This window comes from Callionymus lyra, chromosome 13, assembly GCF_982586985.1.
Source record: "Callionymus lyra chromosome 13, fCalLyr1.hap1.1, whole genome shotgun sequence".
Lineage (NCBI taxonomy): Eukaryota > Metazoa > Chordata > Actinopteri > Syngnathiformes > Callionymidae > Callionymus > Callionymus lyra.
Window position 1 is genome coordinate 11,289,653 of NC_141830.1, and position 19,908 is coordinate 11,309,560.

General features: G+C 39.6%; 2 protein-coding genes across 2 annotated transcripts; both read right to left on the reverse strand.

The window, feature by feature from the left end:
* Positions 1-1,878: 1,878 nt before the first annotated feature.
* matn3a (matrilin 3a) lies at positions 1,879-7,812 on the reverse strand. The gene is made up of 5 exons (XM_087806375.1): positions 7,692-7,812; positions 5,357-5,899; positions 3,811-4,386; positions 2,392-2,517; positions 1,879-2,036 (listed from the first exon to the last, which is right to left on the reverse strand). The coding sequence occupies exons 1-5, from the start codon at positions 7,810-7,812 to the stop codon at positions 1,879-1,881; spliced, it is 1,524 nt and encodes a 507-aa protein (XP_087662501.1).
* Positions 7,813-11,610: 3,798 nt separating this feature from the next.
* laptm4a (lysosomal protein transmembrane 4 alpha) lies at positions 11,611-18,100 on the reverse strand. The gene is made up of 7 exons (XM_087805879.1): positions 17,867-18,100; positions 16,703-16,823; positions 15,059-15,135; positions 12,996-13,118; positions 12,832-12,927; positions 12,658-12,756; positions 11,611-12,267 (listed from the first exon to the last, which is right to left on the reverse strand). The coding sequence occupies exons 1-7, from the start codon at positions 17,993-17,995 to the stop codon at positions 12,193-12,195; spliced, it is 720 nt and encodes a 239-aa protein (XP_087662005.1). The 5' UTR covers positions 17,996-18,100; the 3' UTR covers positions 11,611-12,192.
* Positions 18,101-19,908: the final 1,808 nt, after the last annotated feature.

Consider the following 19,908-nt stretch of genomic DNA (forward strand, 5'->3'; position numbering starts at 1 on the left):
TTACATTTTAAGTTTGATAATGTAATAAATAATTCCAATGATAATAAAAAATCTCTAGATCTGTTTTTAATTCATTATAAATGATGGGTAAAACATCAGAATTAGAATCATGTTCCTATAATAGTGCCACATTTTTTTTATATTTAATTTAAAAGGCTGCAATTTCTTTTTTAAGTAGAATTTAAAGAATCTTTTTTCGAATTATTTGAATTAAAATATCAAACTCTGTTTAAAAAAAGATTTTCTACTTCTACTTTTTTTATTTATATGAGATAAACTTTCAATATAGAAATTATTAAATCAAAGTATTAATTCAAAACAAATAAACCTTTCAATATAGAAATGATTATTTGAATGTTAATCTGGTAATACATTTTTTTCTCGTTTTAGTATTTTGAAAATATAATTCATTCATATTTTTCAGCAAGACTGCTTGACTGGATAAAACTATTTATCTGTTTATCCAAGTAAATAGTTTGTTAACTCATTTTTGAGTAATATCATGGTTGAATAAGTTATTCTAAGATAAACTTTAACTAAGCTTTTCCCAGAAAATTCCACAAACATCGCAGTTGACTGATTGAATTCTAGTTTTATTATCTATAGGTGTGAGTGTGTGACGAGCATCTATTCTTGGCATGTATGTAGCAGGGATAGACTGCTTTGCCAAGTCATGAAAAACCAGTAAACAGACTAAACATCTAGATTGTTATATGAATGGTTTTCCTTGAGTCTCTGGCAGAAATTATCTTCCACAGAACCAAAAAAAAAAAAAAAACCTGCTCCGTGGACCATAAACAGTTCTTGAGGCATTTGTTAGCTGGTGGTACAGAAAAAATAATATAATTTATAATATACTTTTTTTGGGACAATTTGTTGTTGATTTACTGATTCCTAATTGATGTAATTAGGTATATTCAGTCTGATTGATGATCAGTTGAAGCCGACTGGGTTAACAAACTACTACAGTTGGACAAAATGAAAATCACAGACCCTGAATGAACACTTGTCACATGTATAGTGATTTATTTTCCCAGAATCCTACACTTTCCTTAAAACCTTTTATTACAACTACTTTAATGATCTTATTATTATTATTTCAATTACTCGATATGTGATGCTAAAAACCTCAATAAACATCTTCATACCTCCAAATATGTAGCAAAAAAAAGAACAAAAGCATAAATTCATGTTTTTTATTGTCAGATTTATGACATAACATTAAAAACATCGATTTTAACTAAAACAGAGACAAATGAGGATATGTAACGATTTGTTATAAAATAATTACAGTAACATTTCTTTGATATATTTTATTTTAACACATTAACAAAACCACAACTATGTACAATAATAAAAGACGGGACACAGAATGCACAACATGATTCAAATCCATGTGTAACTTTAACACATCTACGGTCACAGCAGATTCGTGGACTGAACCACAATCGTCCGTGTCTCCACCGTGGACAGGAAGAGGTTGCCGCTTCTGGAAAAAAAGGTAAATAAACGAGAGGTTGCGCTTCATTAGCTTCAGGGTTTTACAGTCGATCATCAGGAGAACTCACCGGTCACGTCTACACTCGACCCAGCATGTTCTCCAGACGCTCTATTCTCCCGGACACATCTGCCAGTGGACTTTGTTAAGGAAGGTTTGTCGTTGTCGATCCCTGGAATCTTTTTTCCTTTCAACTTAAACTATAAAGTGTCTGGGTGTAACTTTGTACTTTGAACTAGTCATGAAAAGGTGTAAGAGTAGAAGTAGTTTTAGCAGTTGAAGAAGCAATAGTTCAGGGGGAAGCAGGAGTAGAAGAACTTAGTTTTACCTGTTAGCATTAGCAGCAGTATGAGTAGTAGAAGCTGTTGTGTCGTGACCTCTTAAGATTCTATCGACCGAGTGTGAGTTGAAGGGAAAGTTCTTTTATCTGGGAGGATATTTTTGGCGGTGAGCTGCTGGAAGGCGGCCTGAGTTTGCTTCTGGAACGCCAGTCTGGCTTCACACTTGCAGGGATCCTCCACCACCACCACCTTCACCTCTGCTCCAGGAGACAAGAGACATATTTCGCGTCAGTCCGACACACCGGCACCATCAAACAGCACACACGCACATGCAGGCAGACACACATACACACACACACACACACACACACAAAGCCTTTGTCTGAGAAATATTTCACATCTTTCGATCAAATTACCCAAATATTGTCCAACAAATTACAGCCAAAGACGGTGCACCGACTGGTTGTGATGTTGTGAAAGCGCTGTTATTAAAGGCCCGCTCTCCAAGCCAAGCACTTGAAAGCTGCGTTAGCACATACGTTAGCTCTCCAGAAGCATTCATATCACAGCTAAAGCCACATTTGCCGCAGGAATCCGTGTGGAGGGGCTTACGTTTCAGGGAACATGTTTTCTTGTCCGCATTCAAGATATAACCGTTCCGGCACTTGCAGTTAAAGGAGGCGTTGCTGTTGACGCATATGTGTTCGCAGTCATTTTCCATGGCACAGGGGTCCAGACCTAGAATAAGTTCGGGGGTTAAGGGTTGGTGCTGGCAGCACAGTATCATCCACTAGCATACAGAGCGTTCAGGCGCTACCCAGTCTGACTCTTGGTGCTAGTGATCAACATGTTTTTAAAGTCTTACTACATACACCTTCACCACATCTCAGCCATCGTACCAACTGCTCGGGCTCACAGTGTGTTGGACAACACAGGTAAAATCAAAGTAGAGACTTGACAGTTAGAACATGAAAGACAGAAGGTTAACAACAAATCCCCCCCCCCCCTTGGGAAAAACAACTAGAAAGGTTCATAAGAAACATGATACATATAAAGCTACAGTCTAGGGCAGGGGTGGGCAAACTCGGTCCTCAAGGGCCGCAGTGGGTGCAGGGTTTTTTTTCCAACCAATGAAGAGGAGGCATTTTGACCAATCAGGTGTCTAAGGAGTGTTATCAGTTGATTGTCAGTCTGGTGTTGCTTGTTTTAGCTGAAACCTCATTGGTTAAATGTGCATGATTGATCGGTTGGAACAAAAACCTGCAGCCACTGCGGCCCTTGAGGTTGACCGAGTTTGCCCACCACTGGTCTAGGGCTATTCAACTAAAGGGCCAGACTTATGTAAGGATGTCAAACCTGTAGTTAACTAATAGATAATCAATATTATAAATCATTTAGCACTGACATCATGGCACAAAAGGCACATGGGATTACCTCAAGCTACCTTCTGTCCATGAGGGTAAATCTTCTGTTTCCGTGTCAACTCTACGTCCCTCATGTTGCATTATCTTGGTTTACCATGAGAAAGGCCTGGTGTTTTGCAAAAGTCCGCAGCTCAGCGAAATTGCAGTCTTTAATGAGTGAATGGGTCTGCAGATCCGACCCTTCAAACTATTTGAATTGCGTTGTCTAGGATCCAGTGTAAACATGTATCTGCTCCCTTACTGGTCACAAATAGATGCTTGGTGACTCGCAGTCCGGTAGGCTTTCGCCTGTTGGGCAGGTTTCACTTTAATATCTCACAGTATTTCGTAGCACAATATTTCGTTACACCCCCACTACATTTATAAAACAGAGAAACACAAAAAGGAACAAAGTTTCGGACTCCAAAACTTCCCTGAGTATTAACAGCTACACTCGGGTTCTAGTCCTGACATCTTCAGTCCAAATGGGGTTTAAAAATTCTGGATTTTATTTCAACCTTAATAATAATTTAGTTTTTCACCCCTTTAGACTGAAGGTGTCTTTAACGGTGGGACTAGAACACGGGTTATGAGTGGCGGCAGTCTTGCAGGCCCCACTTAGTCATACCGCACAAGGTCTCCCGGAACTTGGAGGTGAGCTTCTCGATGACGCCGTAAGTCTCCACGTAGAAGACGTGGTCCTCCAGAGGTATGCTGGCCATCTGCTGCAGGGACTTCATGTCGGCCCGGTCCACGCCGACGGCGTAGATCTCGATGTCAGCCGCCCTGGCAGAAGCAGAGATGTCCTCCACCTGGTCCTGAGGTCTTCCGTCTGTGACGATGATCGCCACCTTGGCGATGTTCTTAGAGCGTGGTCGAGCTCCTGACTGCTCAGTGAAGGCCTCGTTCACCGCTGTCTTGATGGCGAGTCCCGTCATGGTACCGGCCGCCAGAGGCCCGATGCGCGAAATGGCCTTTTTCATGTCGGGTTTGTTGAAGTGGTCTTTGAGAAGGAACTCTATTTTCACGGTGCTGGCGTAGTTGACCACGGCGACCCTGGTGCCCTCGGCACCAACGTCCAGGGTGTCAACCATGTCGGCCAGGAATATCTTCACCTTCTCGAATTCGATGGGGCGCACGCTGCGAGAGCTGTCGATGATGAAGACCAGGTCCAGGCGGCGGCTCCTGCACTGATCGTCTGTCTCTGGTGACCAACCAAACCACGACGCCATTAATGAGTTCATCATTCTTTTCACAAACAATAAAAAAGCTGCGTCTTCATCTGGGCATCAATAAAGTCATTGATCGCCTGTTGATTGATCTGTTGACGTGGAGATACAACCAAGTGGTCAGAGAAGTCGTCCAGTGATACAGTATGACGTCATACTGTATTCTGTCTGCCGAGTCCTTGATTCAGATCCTTTCATCGCATCTCCCAGAATGAAAAGGATTTCATAGAATAAAAGGCCTGAAGACGTAAGAAGAGTGGGTACTGCCTGGACTACCATCGATTTATTTCATCGTCTTTACTCTGGTGTTTCACCTTATTTTGTTTTGTTGGTCTTGTTGTCTGCTTCTTGATCGTATTGCCAAGGCGTGATGTGATTGTTGGTGTTTGTGCATGTAGTCTGTCCATGTATTACTTGAATGGTTGAAGACATTATCAGGAAATAATGGAGACCAAGGACGACTTCATCTTGGCGCCACCAATTATTTGAAGGGTTGACGACTCTCCAGACATGGTAAATTGCATTGTGTTTGTTTTGTCACGACAATATACACATCATTTTGTGTAACAGTTTGTAAGATTACACATCAAAGGACAGATGGATCCGACTGCTTTAACATGACAAGAGAAACAGTAAATGTCAAGTGAAGGATCTCAACGAAGGCTTAGCTTGGATTGTGACAAACGTTTGAAAGACAAAACCACTTTTTCATGCACAAGTAAACTTAAAAGTAAGAAATGTGTCTCACTGTTTATTGGTTAGTTTTCCATACGACCTCTGGAAGCACCAAACCACCAATAAATAGGTATGCACATACAATCCAAACTAAGCCCCCCTTCGATAGTGGGACAACCCTAGAAACAGTTTCTTGAATTGACCTTCAGAAACAAAGATCTAGCACATGAATGGAGTTACTAAGCACTGGAAACCTGACTAGTATTCTACCTGACTCCACGGGACTGATGGTGGTGTCGAAGCCGCGTTGGGTACTGACCGGTAGCATCGCAGGAGTGGTGGTCTCCACTGGTGCCATAGTGGTCACAACCACTGCGATCGTGGGGGCTTCTGGCGCCTCGGTGGTGGTAGGTGTCGTTGGTGCCACCGTCAGAAGGGTGGTGGGCTGTGTGGTGGTGTGTTGCTGAGGTGGAAAGTAGGCTACATAGGGAGTGGTCTGAACTACGGGGACTGGCTTTGAGGGGCAGGGTCTTTTCACCTGGTTGTGGTGCATGCCTTTGAACTGGTTGGGGAAGGGGCCTCTGTATATGTGAGGGGGGCGCTGCACGACATGCGGGTGCACACCTGTGAAAAGGGGATGTCTGTGCGGTGACACCGGGGCATTGAACCTGTGGTGAGTGGACGGGACCGACGGATGGTGGTAAGTCACCGGAGGGGAAAGAGGAAAGGGTCGGTGCACGACCGGCGGAGGGATCCGTGGCGGCTGGTAGTGGTAGTGATACCCTCCTCTATACGTGTAGTCACCTCTGTGAACTACAGGGGGCGCCACGAAAAGGAAAAGTGATAGAAATCATTAGTAGGTGAAAGATGGATCCCCCAACAGGAAGGTTGGAAAAGTTTGACAAGATCTAGAATTCTGGCCACTTCATCAGGCACAACAGGAGTAAATATTAATATTACCGTTAGTCTCTCAGTTGTCAAAAGGTTTGAGCCCATGGTTCTCAACTAACACTAGAGACATGAAACATTTTACTGTTTTATAAAAGCATTGAATTTATTTTTTTTAATAATTGGATGGAATTACTTCTTTGACGTTGAATTTGTTTTAATGAAAAACTGAATAAAAAATTGAATTTGTTTCTGTTTTTTTTAAGTAATTAATCTATAAAAAATAATTTTAAAACAATGTATTTGTTTTTTCCACATGCAGAAATTGTTCCAATTCCTGAAATCCAATTTATTTATTTATTTTAAATAAATACATTTTCCTAAATGTTTATATAGAATTGTAAAGGCTACAAATAAAATATTGAATTATACATAAGGTACATTTTTTTTAATAATTGGAATTAGAAACAAAAAAAGAAATTAAATTATTTAAAAATAAACAGATACACTTACAATAACATTTACAAATTCTTAAATCAAAAAAAGTTCAACCTCTAAATATAGTCATTATTCAATTAAATTATTAATAAATAAATAATACAATTCTCACAAAAATATTCCAATAAAAACAATTCAAGTTTAAAATTTTTAAATGTAACATTTTCAATATTCTGATGTCGCCCTTATATGTTCTAAGATGCTTCTTAACCAAGAACATAGTTTTTGACAATGTTTGACACTTTAGAGTCAAACATCTGCAGAACTGTAGTTTCATGAGCTGCCGTCATGAGTTAAGGTGAGACTTCTGTGGACGTGATGAAGTGGCCAGAGAGTCGATGACAACATGGATTCTTCTGCTTTCTTCTTTTGGAAAGCAGAAACAAAACAATATGTTGAAACACACGTGTGTTCAATCAGTTTCATGCTCGACGTGTCAGAGAAAAATCTTAAAACAACTTAAATATGCATAGATATGAAGTTTATCAATGATCTTAATAATTTAACGTCTGTGTTCCTAATTGATTCTCATGTTAATTTTATAAATTATACATAAATATTAATGAGATTTATATACATTATAAAAATGATTCAAATAACATGATATTACACAAAAATAAGTTAAATATTTTGGAAAATGAATTCTGTTTGTTTTTTTACTTTAACAAAACCATTTTTGAAGACAGAAAATACATTTATATATATACTGTATATCGATTATATTTTGAAATAAAAGTTTAAACCTTTTTTTAAAACAATAAATCCTACTTTATTATTACTAATAATCGAACTAAAAGATTTTATAAATAAAGAGAAATCTGATTTACTTACATAATAATTACGTTTTTATTTTAGATAATGTTTTTACATTTATTAATTATTAAGACATTATTCAACCATTATGTTGTTTTGGTTATGTTATTTAATCTTTGGTTGTTTTTTCTCTTTTGATTTCTGAATGGCGGATGAGGTATTTGTTGAGTTTTATACATTAAATATAATAGAACTAATAGAAATGTCAAGGAAAATTAGTTAAACAAATAACTTGTTCAAGTTTTATTTGTAAAAAGGAAAACATCTCAAATAAATGAGTGAATTATATTTTAAGCCATAAATTGTGTCAATTAGAATCTGTCAATCAACATCGGTTGAATCTAATTGTCGGCTGCTGTTAATCTGAAAAGGTGTCACTGACTAGTGGAGCCAGAACTGAACGTACTTGCTGGGTTGAGGGTCCGAGAATGGGGTCTTCCACCGCTCCTGGTCTGCGGGTGGCTCTGAGCGTTCCTGCCGTTCAGTCCATGGTACGTGCCCGAGACGTGGCTCACCAGCAGAGCCATGCTGCAGAGGAAACTACACGCCCGACCAGCCGCCATCACAACCGTTGTGTCTCCTGTGGAGGTCTGAGCTCAACCTGCGCCTCCTTCTCCACATTTGAGGAGCCCACGTCCCGCCTGCCACACAGCCTGTCCAATCCCGGAGGAGGACACGACCCCTGACCTCTGTCAACAACTGTGTGTTATAAAAGAGATGGTTCTGCTTCTTTCACGAAAAAATGTGCAACAAATACACAAAGACAATTTTATAATAATTAAGATTGTTGCAATAAATTCGAAAAGTGCTGCTGATTTACTACATCGGACAAGAAAACACAGAATTTGAAAAAAAGAACAACGATGACACATGGGAGCTTCATGACAAGATACCATACAATGATATGACAGCGTAGAAAGAAAACTTGTTCTATAATATAGAGGGAAATAAATATTACAGACGACCAAGACATGTTTTTCAGGACTCAAATTAAGATGAAATAAAAATAGAACACTCTCGCTGGTTGTGATGGTTTGACCAGTTTGTTGATGGTTTTGATGCTTTGACCAGTATTTTGTTGGTTTGACCAGTATCTTGCTGGTTTGTTAGTTTGACCTGTATCTTGCTGATTTTGATGGTTTGACCAGTATTTTGATGGCTTTGATGGTTTGACCAGTATTTTGTTGGTTTTACCGGTATCTTGCTGGTTTTGATGGTTTGGCCAGTTTCTTGCTGGTTTGTTAGTTTGACCTGTATCTTGCTGATTTTGATGGTTTGACCAGTATTTTGTTGGTTTGACCAGTTTCTTGCTGGTTTGTTAGTTTGACCTGTATCTTGCTGATTTTGATGGTTTGACCAGTATTTTGATGGCTTTGATGGTTTGACCAGTATTTTGTTGGTTTTACCGGTATCTTGCTGGTTTTGATGGTTTGGCCAGTTTCTTGCTGGTTTTAAAGGTTTCACCAGTATTTTGTTGGTTTGACCAGTATCTTGCTGGTTTGTTCAGTATCTTCCTGGTTTTGATGGTTTCACTAGTATCTTGCTGGTTTTCGATGGTTTGGCAAGTATCTTCCTGGTTTGTTGGTTTCACCAGTATTTTGTTGGTTTGTTCAGTATGTTGCTGGTTTGAACAGTATCTTGCTGGTTTTGATGGTTTGACCAGTATCTTGCTGGTTTGTTGGTTTAACCAGCATTTTGCTGGTTTGACCAATCTGTTGCTGGTTTGACCAGTATCTTGCTGGTTTGTTGGTTAAACCAGTATTTTGCTGGTTTGACCAGTATGTTGCTGGTTTTACCAGTATCTTGCTGGTTTGTTGGTTTAACCAGTGTTTTGCTGGTTTGACCAATCTGTTGCTGGTTTGACCAGTATCTTGCTGGTTTGTTGGTTTAACCAGTGTTTTGCTGGTTTGACCAATCTGTTGCTGGTTTGACCAGTATCTTGCTGGTTTGTTGATTTCACCAGTATTTTGTTGGTTTGTTCAGTATGTTGCTGGTTTTGCTGGTTTGGCCAGTATCTTGCTGGTTTGTTGGTTAAACCAGTATTTTGTTGGTTTGTTCAGTATGTTGCTGGTTTTGCTGGTTCGGCCAGTATATTGCTGGTTTGTTGGTTAAACCAGTATTTTGCTGGTTGACCAGTATGTTTCTGGTTTGAAAAGTATCTTGCTGGTTTGTTGGTTAAACCAGTATCTTGCTGGTTTGACCAGTATGTTGGTGGTTTGTTGGTTTCAATTCAATTCAATTCAATTTTATTTAAAGTGTCTAATCATAACAAAGTTATCTCAAGAGACTATACAGTTGAAATAAGACTACAGTTGATTAAGGAAAAATAGATCCCAGCAATTCAACAAAGAGCAAGAAACAAAACACTGTACAGTGAGCTGTACAGTGAACAATGGCGAGGAAAAACTTCCTTTTTCCGTTTCACCAGTTATTTTGTTGGTTTGTTCAGTATCTTGTTGGTGTTGATGGTTTGGCCAGTATCTTGCTGGTTTTGGTGGTTTGGCCAGTATCTTGCTGGTTTCGGTGGTTTGGCCAGTATCTTGCTGGTTTTGGTGGTTTGGCCAGTATCTTGCTGGTTTCGGTGGTTTGGCCAGTATCTTGCTGGTTTTGGTGGTTTGGCCAGTATCTTGCTGGTTTGGCCAGTATCTTGCTGGTTATTTGGTTTAACCAGTATTTTGCTGGTTTGACCAGTATGTTGGTGGTTTGTTGGTTTCACCAGTTATTTTGTTGGTTTGTTCAGTATCTTGCTGGTGTTGATGGTTTGGCCAGTATATTGCTGGTTTTGGTGGTTTGGCCAGTATCTTGCTGGTTTTGGTGGTTTGGCCAGTATCTTGCTGGTTTTGGTGGTTTGGCCAGTATCTTGCTGGTTTGTTGATTTAACCAGTATTTTGTTGGTTTGTTCAGTATGTTGCTGGTTTGGCCAGTATCTTGCTGGTTTGTTGGTTTAACCAGTATTTTGCTGGTTTGACCAGTATCTTACATGATTCTACTAAAACATGAGTGTTACAGAGGTGAGTCCAACTGAGAGGGAAATACAAAAATACAAAAATACAAAAATACAAAAATACAAAAAGAAACATCAAACATGAGCAGAGACTCCACTGTGAGGTTCAGCACCTGAATGAGGCAAGAGAACAAAATAAAACAATTGAACTACATTACTTAAGAAAAACTATAAAAGCAAAAATGAAACGAATCAAATTACATCTACACCGAAACATTCGCATTACATACGTTATTACAAATATAAGAAAAATATATTTTTCAAAATATACATACAAAATGATGTGACAAGTTTACTTTACTTACTCGGTACTGCAGCAGTTTTACCCATCCTTCCTTGTACCTTTCGCATGCTTTTGTTCATGCACACCTTCAAAGAAGAGAATAAATAGTGAAGCACATTCAATGGTTTAAAGACGTATATAAATAAAGGTAAATAACGAATTAAGAAAAGTAAAAAAGAAAACTATTTTATGAATACACACATTAACTTGATATAACTTTCAGCTACATTTTCCAGGTTGTATTTAATGTTACAAAAAAAATTAAAGTTTCTAAAAATATCAAAATATTTAATTTAAAGTGTTTTATTTTTTGCAAGGCGATTTATTAATTTAAAATAGATATACCCGTCAATCAAACACATTGGTTACTAAGACATTAAGCTAGCTCATGCTAACTATTTTAATATAACCATAGAACTTTGTTAAAACAAATATCAATGTGTTGGTTTGTGTTTAAAATAACTTTAATCTGAGTGTTGTACAGTGAAGAGTCTGCAGCAAGCGTGTGAGATGTAAAGTCCACTCGTGAAAACTCACAGCGAATGTGTTTTTCTACATTTATCCCTCAGACCCATGAAAACACACACTTGCATGTTTTCTGGGAATATTTGGAGAATTCAACACCGTCAGTCAAACATGTGAATCCACCTGGAAAACATTAGTTCCTGGAAAATAAACAGAAGAACCGAGAGCAAGAATCCAAAGAGACGGAACAAGATTTCCAGTTCCAAGTATTTATGTATATACGGTACATATATTGTTTTAATGCTGTATTACTAAAAAATTATTTGATGCAATACATTCAACATTTTAGCGTTTCTTCTAATTTAATAATTAATCATTAAAAATGTATGACCAGTAAAGTATTGAATGACAGTGGAACTATATTTATTGTCTTATATATTTTCCTAATTAATAAAGAGAATACAATTTATTTTATTTAACTTTAAACGTATTATTCTTGTTTACTTCCACATTGATTCACAACAACTTTATTAAAACAAGTCGATTGTGAAATGAACGACTCGGGAGACAAAAAAGGTTCTTAAACATTTATTGAGTCAAATATATTTCCACTTAGTTAAAAATGATAATAACCATAAAGTAATGGGAGGGTCGGTGGACAATCATGCAGCTACTGATGTTCTCATGAGCAAGTCTAAAACTTCCGGAGACTCTCGCTGTGAGCTGGAAAACGATTCACGAGGCAAAAGGTCGGGAACTGAACCACAGCAAAGCTGAATAAATAACAGACAGGAAAGTGCTAGAGAGTCTAAAACCTCAGACGGGAGAAACTGGTCAAGAGCTACGGTGACGTGGATGGTCTTGATATCAACCTCTAAAGACGAGTAGAGCTAGTTTGATCTTCACACCGTTTTACTAAAACATAAAAAAGGGGGGGTGGGGGGCGGGCGAGCTGGTGTCTTCCTTCACTTGTCCGGCGTCACATGAATTCATGGATTCTTTCACATTTCAGTCTCAGACCTCCTGGGTGAAGCTGGATGAAGGTCAGAGGAGGTGGCTTCGTACAAATGCACATCAGGTGGAGGGCGAGTGTGTAGAGAGGGGGGGTGGTTACTTGTGAGGGAATGTAGAAATGGCTGGTGATGTCGCTGGTGCTCAGGCGGGCATGTATGGGGGAGGGGGCTCCTTCTCTGGCATCTTCATGGCCATTTCATAGGTGGGCAGGATGTACTGAGAAGAAATTAAATCAGTCAGAAGATTTATTTTTTTTTATTATTAAAAAAGGTCTATAGAAAGATTGATTAGGATTTGTATATCTCTTGTGTCATCTTTGGGTCAAGGTGACCCAGAGACCCGAAACCAAATCCGTTTGTGGTATCCCCTGTTTTGTCTCCAAGTGTTGACGCTGAGATAACACAAGGGCTAAAAAGAGTTTGATATTGTAATTCCAATAATTACAGGATATATTTAATAAATTCTTCATCTTTTTTTATTCATGGTCTTTTCAAAGTTTATTTAAAAAAGTCGTTTTTTTTTTAAAAATAATAAAACAATAATGTTAAGCAAAGGGCGACACGCGGTGGCGTAACCGAGGTACTGCATGTACTGAGTGTTGCTCACCTGAGGGGGCGTGTCGAAGGCGGGGTACACCGCGATCTCTGGCATGTTCCTGTTGTTGATGTACTTGTAGCAGTTCCAAACACAGTTGATCAGGTACGCCTGCAGACACAGCGCACAATAATAAAACCATGGGTTCCCTTCAAACGTTCTCTGGACCAGGGACAGGGTGTTGACCTTGAGGATGATGAGGAAGGCGAAGAAGACCAACACAAACAGCAGCAGGCAGCTGGAGTCCATGGACAGGAGGTTGTCCTTGTACGGGAAATCGGGCTGGAAGGGAAAGACAACATTGAGGTCACACGACGGTCGGGTCGGAGTAAGCGAGGATTCGCACTGACCAGCTGGTCCAGGTAGTCCTTGATCCGGGGCAGGTAGGTGAGCGAGCTGATGGCCACCAGGCAGCTGAGAGCGAAGTCAAACAGCTGGTAGCAGAAGAACGGGATGAGCCAGCCGTCGCGGTGCTGAGGGAGGATCAGGATTAGATCACAGAACACAAACCTCATTGGACTCATGGAGGTACATCAGTGGTATCAGGCACCATTTTTTGTTTATTTAAATTGTTTAGTGTTTTTGTATTTTCATAATTAATACATTTGTTTATTTTTATTTTGTTTTACACATAGTCTGCTACTCTAATTGAAATAATACAGAAATACCTTTTCTAAATACCTTCTTTTTTAGTTTGTATTCTTTCAAATTCAATATAAAATTCAACACTTAACCATTATAAAGGCATTTAGAAATGTTTTTTCGTATTATCATGAACTGGAGTGCGTGCGTTTACTCCGGGCACTCCGATTTCCTCCCACAGTCCAAAAACATACAGAGGTCGATTAAGAACTTCGGGAAATTGTCCATAGGTACGAGAGTGTGTGTCCCCTGCCTCTCGCCCTATGATACTGGGAAATGCTCCAGTCTCCCCGCGACCCATGGTAAGGGATAAAGCGGTAGAAAATGAATTGAATGAATAAGAATGTCAAACGATGAGTAAATATGAGTTTTAAAAATATTTAAAAAAAAAGGATTTAATTATTAAAGGAATTAAAATAAAATGTTCAATATACTATTATATCAATATTCCGATGTCACTGATCTACTTCCATTTATCAGACACTTTCAGGCTCTAAACGTCTGACTCGTCACACGCACAGATTGTGGGACGTCCACTGGAAACTACCTCATCTACTTGAGTTCAAGGAGCGGGAGGCTATAGCTTGAGGTTCTAACACCAAAGGAAGCCTCCGTCCGTCTAGAGTCCTACTGAACCTGAAGCAAACCTGGAAGCGCCGACATCACGAGAGCTGGAAAATCCACAGAAGACGAGCTGCTCGGGCATCCAAGAGATCAAATACATTTGGTTTCAAAATGAAACAACTTTATCATTCAAAGCTTCAACATGTGAGATTAAAAAATATATATATATACTTTTTTTTTTAATGGACTGTTATACAGGAGAACAGGTCTTGCATGATTGTCTGCAGGAACTTGTTTGTACGTGCAACATGGGGAACCACTGTGTCTCAACAGAAGTGACGACAGTGTCCAGAAAAACAAGGTCAAAATAGATAAGGGGTGTAAAAAAAAACTAGTTTTATTTCGATATTTTAATTCCTGATTATTGGATATTGAATGTTGCTCATGGTTAATATAAGTTTGCATTTTTTGTCAATATTTTGACAAGAACTTTCCTACAAGAACGTCCACATTTGATCAGAGAAAGTACAGAATATGTCCATTTCTTTGTTGTAAAAGCCAGAAAAAGTGTAGTATAAAAAAAGAAAAAAGTTTTTGTTCCTACAGTAATCGCAATATATCGTATCGTCACATACAGTACGTATCATGATATCATTGTATTGCCATATTCTTGCCAATACACAGCCCTAACTATATCTATATCTCATATATATATATCTATATCTATATCTATATCTATCTATATATATATAGATAGATATATATATATAAATGGGATTGCACTGTCTGAGAAAAAAGGATCGGGAGTTCTTGGATCGTTAAGTTTAAATATAGATCAACTCATTTAGGAAAAATGTTCCTCCAGAACAGAGGATGACCTGCATGTTACAAAGGCGAGAAATATGCGAGACATTTTATCAGCAGAAATGTATGAACCCAAAAGCAAATCAAAGATTTTGGGACCTGTAGTGTCAGAAACGAATGAACCAGGATCACAGGAAGTTTGAGACATATCTAAGAAAACAAAATGTGTAAACGAGACGGGAAGATTTACATTTTTCCCCCATCACAATAATAACGTATGTTCTTGTGAAATTGAAAATGAGAGTTAAAGTGTGACGAAGGAGATCTCCGGAGGGATCAATAAAGTTTCATCCATCCATTTGTTTTCAAAGCGGTGAGACCCAGAGGGAGACAAAAGACTCACAGTGATGGCGCCGTACACCATCATGGCGCTGATGGTGAGCATCAGCAAGGAGATGGCGAAGCCCACACAAGCGTTCTCTGCAAGAAGAAAACAACAAAAACTAAACTTTGGAATGAATTCATGATTTGTTGCGAGCACAGATTTACAAGTTCAGTCATCGTCATGAGACATCGTCATGAGTGCCGACTCTGCAGCTTTGAATTTCTAGCAGGGCAGACACATGTGCTGACGACAGCCTTAATCCCTCACACGCAGCACAGCCCTTCACATTTTTGGTGGGAAATCTGTTTATAAGCAATGGGACCGTTGAGGCGGATAATCTGATCCGGACTCTAATCTGAAATGTCCTCAGGATCGTGAGCGAGCCACAGTGTCCTGCAGTCACCAGATGTAGTTTTTCTCTGGTCAGTGCAGGATGTGAACAACCTCCAGATTCCAGAAATGCGTAGGAAGGTCAGACCGCATCGTCCCCCATCCTCCTCCCACCCTCCCTCCTGCTGACTCATTCTTTCAGATTAAAACCAGCAGGGTTGAACAGAATTACCCTGAAAACTGAGAAACCTTTTTCCTGTGAAGCGAGATTATAAATCCTGGATGATATTCATCACATGCTCTGATCTGTCACCCCAGGTTTAGATGGTGTTAGGAAAGTTATATTTGTGCAAAGATAGAAGACGTACAGGCTCTACATAAGCATCGTTTACACACTGAAATAAAGCACATTTTACTGTAAAGAAAAGATTCACATAGACAAATTACAGACTTTATTCCATATACATCCGGGGTTTCAAACTCAACTTTACGAGGGGTCACCAGAGGTCAACTCCTGTGGGCTAAATTTTTGAATGTATTTATATTTTGTTGTTTATAATTTGATGTGATTATAAGTATTTCTAAACCCTCCAACATTGTAGAGACTTCTCTGCATGTACTAACAAAAACAGTATGATGAATGTGGGGCTGCACAGGTCGAGAGTTTGAGAACACAGATCTACATGTTTCATTTTGAATCAATGTTTAAAGAAACAAACATGTGGAAAAAGGTTGTATTTATTAGCTACTCAGGTGTAAGGAAACACAATGTTCCATTAGTAAAGTGTTCAGTGCTGGCGTTTGGAGTCAATTTGCTAAACATTTGTTTGATTGACATGAGAATTGATGTGGACTGGAAATCAAAAGGTACAAACTAAGAGTTGATCCGTCGAATTTTGTCACTGCTGTCAAAATCTTGACTTTAATTATCAGCAGGACACACTTCATAGGTTTGCCTTCTGTTCAATTGAACTTTCAGGTGGAATTTTATATTTAAAATGCACATTTTAAGATCAATTTGATAACAATAAAAACGTTTTAGTTCTTCAAAGTTCTTCAAACCGTGAATCAATATTTTTTTAAAATAAATATGCACTAACAAGACTCATCAGAACACTGTAGGACTCAGGTGAGTCTCCTATTGGAAAAAAAAGGCGTCATATGTGCCTAACTTCCACTTCACACATTGTTTTGTCAGAATGATCTGTTGCTGCGACTCCCCCGCGTATGATGAATAACATGGAAGCAGCTGTGAATGTGATGCCATTTCTACCCCAAAACCCCCTCAGATTGGCTCTGGAGCGACACAATAGCACGAGTAAAGGAGCTCACCGGACATCCTGTCGGAGGCGAAGTAGTGGTCGATGACTTCATACTGCAGGTCAATGGTGGGCACGTTTTCAGGATGGGTCACTGCTACAGTCAGCAGGATACCCATCAATAAGTTGACAACCTGAGGAGGAAAAACAGCGGTTTATGTTACCCTTAGAAGCGTTTTTTATATTTTAGACTTTTTTTCTCTGATGTTGTGCATCTACTTTCAAATGACAAAAACAATCCTGCTTGAGTACATTATGGTTTACTTATGATCCTGTGAAGAGCAGTGGAGCGGCTGTGCCTGTCAAGGACGTGCAGCATTAATAACGAATGAGAATAATAATAAATCGACTCATCGATAAGCATTAGAATAAAGACGTCAGGTTAAGTAGGATTTATGAATCGCCTGCCACTTTAAATAAGACGTTAAATTATTCAGTGGCCTTAACTCGTCTGCAAGTGGCTGACAAACGTTCATCTGGCTCTGACAGATGCAAACAGAAGCTGCAGTGGATTGAAAATATAGGAATAAAGTGACAGTGCTTGTTTTGGTTTGATTTAAAAAGATAATAAGGTCCATTATGTGCCAAAACTGCAGCTATAGGAAACATAAAAGGTGATGTTTGTGCTGCCAGACACACGTTTAACCCCAGAAAATAAAATTAAATAAGCATTTCTAAACAGCATTCAACATATATTAAGTTTTAAGCTTTATAGGAGAAAAAACTAGTGTTATTTTCAACGCCAAGAGATGGTTTTTGTCGTTTTGTCACGTCTTTAAAAGAATAAGATAATGGGTTAAAACTAGCATTTGTTGAGACCATTGCTAGCGTCGTTAAAAGCATTGCGATTAACCTCCTCCTACGTATTATGTGTAGTTATATGTTCAAAAAAAACAGAGACACAAATATATTGCTTCATAATAAACCAAACTCAAAGTAATGACAACGACTTAAGCTATCGTGGTGATCAAGTTACTATCATAACAAAGCTAACGGGCTAAAGCTAACATGAATCTCGTCGCTTTCTTTTTAAAAAACATAGCTGATATTTTCCTGTGAAAACTTACTTGTAACGCATTAAAATTCGAGAATTACTAAGAAAAACAAGAGTTTAGGGGATTCTGTCGTCCCCAGTTGCGTTAGCTTAGTTAGCATTAGCATCGACCATCTTACGCACCATGTACCACGTCCCCAGAATGATGGTCCCGGTCCGGACGTGGCAGCATCCGCAGCACCGGGTGGTGTAGAGTCGATCACGACTCGGTTTAAAGTGATGCATGTCCTCCACGAGTGTCGGGAGAAACATTTGCGAGAGCAGGTTGTTGTAGGAAAGAATCTTCTCGGCAGGAGAAGCAACACCAAGGAACGCCCACCAGCCAGCCGAGCACCCGCGCTGCACCGCTGATCAAAACAAACTCTCCAGCGCCAGAGACGCGCTGCTTCTTGAGGGTAATTGACGCGCGAACAACAGCTTCACGGCACGACAGCGCCTCCTATGGGTATTTTTTCTTTTCATATGAGCCGCAATTAAAAACGTATATAGTTTATTATAAAAAAAAAAAAAAGTTATTATGCTTGTACGATTTACCATATAAAAGTATATATATATATAAAAATATAGAGTATTTACAATATATATAATTATGATCATGCAGTTATCATAAAAACCCATTGGATAAAAATATTTCTTTAACTTCATTTTTATTTATTTTCTAATAAGTTGTGGTTCTCCTGCTTTAGTGCGATTTCTTAACAGTTTAAGATGTCACAGTGGCCCATGGATATAAACAATTTCCCGAAGGAGACCTCCTGACTGATCAATAAAGTTATACCCAACCCAGTAGCGGTTTAAGGTACGGGCGAACGGGGCAGCTGCCCGCGGCGGCATTTTTTCATGACATACGGGGGGCGGCACGAGCGCTTGATAACAAAAATGAAAATGCGCCTCTGCAACACGGTTTTGTATGAGGTGTGTGCGCGCGCATTCGTTTTATGTGTGCGCGTGCGCATTCGTTTTATGTGTGCTCGTGCGCATTTGTTTTATGTATGCGCGTGCACATTTGTTTTATGTGTGCGCGTGCGCATTCGTTTTATGTGTGCGCGTGCGCATTCGTTTTATGTGTGCGCGTGCTCATTCGTTTTATGCATACGCGTGCGCATTCGTTTTATACGTGCGCGTGCGCATTCGTTTTATGTGTGCTCGTGCGCATTTGTTTTATGTATGCGCGTGCACATTTGTTTTATGTGTGCGCGTGCGCATTCGTTTTATGTGTGCGCGTGCGCATTCGTTTTATGTGTGCGCGTGCTCATTCGTTTTATGCATACGCGTGCGCATTCGTTTTATACGTGCGCGTGCGCATTCGTTTTATGTGTGTGCGTGGGCATTCATTTTATGTGTGCGCGTGCGCATTCGTTTTATGTGTGCGCGTGCGCATTCGTTTTATGTGTGCGCGTGCACATTTGTTTTATGTGTGCGCGTGCGCATTCGTTTTATGTGTGCGCGTGCTCATTTGTTTTATGTGTGCGCGTGCTCATTTGTTTTATGTATACGCGTGTGCATTCGTTTTATGTGTGCGCGTGCGCATTTGTTTTATGTATACGCGTGCGCATTCGTTTTATGTGTGCGCGTGCGCATTCGTTTTATGTGTGCGCGTGCGCATTTGTTTTATGTGTGCGCGTGCTCATTCGTTTTATGTATACGCATGCGCATTCGTTTTATGTGTGCGCGTGCGCATTCGTTTTATGTATACGCATGCGCATTCGTTTTATGTGTGCGCGTGCGCATTCGTTTTATGTGTGCGCGTGCTCATTCGTTTTATGTATACGCATGCGTATTCGTTTTATGTGTGCGCGTGCGCATTTGTTTTATGTATACGCGTGCGCATTCGTTTTATGTGTGCGCGTGCTCATTCGTTTTATGTATACGCGTGCGCATTCGTTTTATGTGTGCGCGTGCGCATTCGTTTTATGTGTGCGCGTGCTCATTCATTTTATGTGTGCGCGTTCGGATTCATTTTATGTGTGCGCGTGCGCATTCGTTTTATGTGTGCGCGTGCTCATTCGTTTTATGTATATGCGTGCGCATTCGTTTTATGTGTGCGCGTGCGCATTTGTTTTATGTATACGCGTGCGCATTCGTTTTATGTGTGCGCATTCGTTTTATGTGTGCGCGTGCGCATTCGTTTTATGTGTGCGCGTGCTCATTCGTTTTATGTATAC

Bases quoted from the DNA above. Each gene is read 5' to 3' on its own strand.
- matn3a (XM_087806375.1), bottom strand. From the start codon at position 7,812: ATGGCTCTGCTGGTGAGCCACGTCTCGGGCACGTACCATGGACTGAAC. The intron at 5,900-7,691 runs GTACGTTCAGTT...CGCCCCCTGTAG, and splicing joins TCGGACCCTCAACCCAGCAA to TTCACAGAGGTGACTACACG. The intron at 2,037-2,391 runs GTAAGCCCCTCC...CTCCTGGAGCAG, and splicing joins GAAAACATGTTCCCTGAAAC to AGGTGAAGGTGGTGGTGGTG.
- laptm4a (XM_087805879.1), bottom strand. From the start codon at position 17,995: ATGTTTCTCCCGACACTCGTGGAGGACATGCATCACTTTAAACCGAGT. The intron at 16,824-17,866 runs GTGCGTAAGATG...TTTCCTCCTCAG, and splicing joins TTCTGGGGACGTGGTACATG to GTTGTCAACTTATTGATGGG. The intron at 12,268-12,657 runs GTGAGCAACACT...ATTTCTTCTCAG, and splicing joins CCTTCGACACGCCCCCTCAG to TACATCCTGCCCACCTATGA.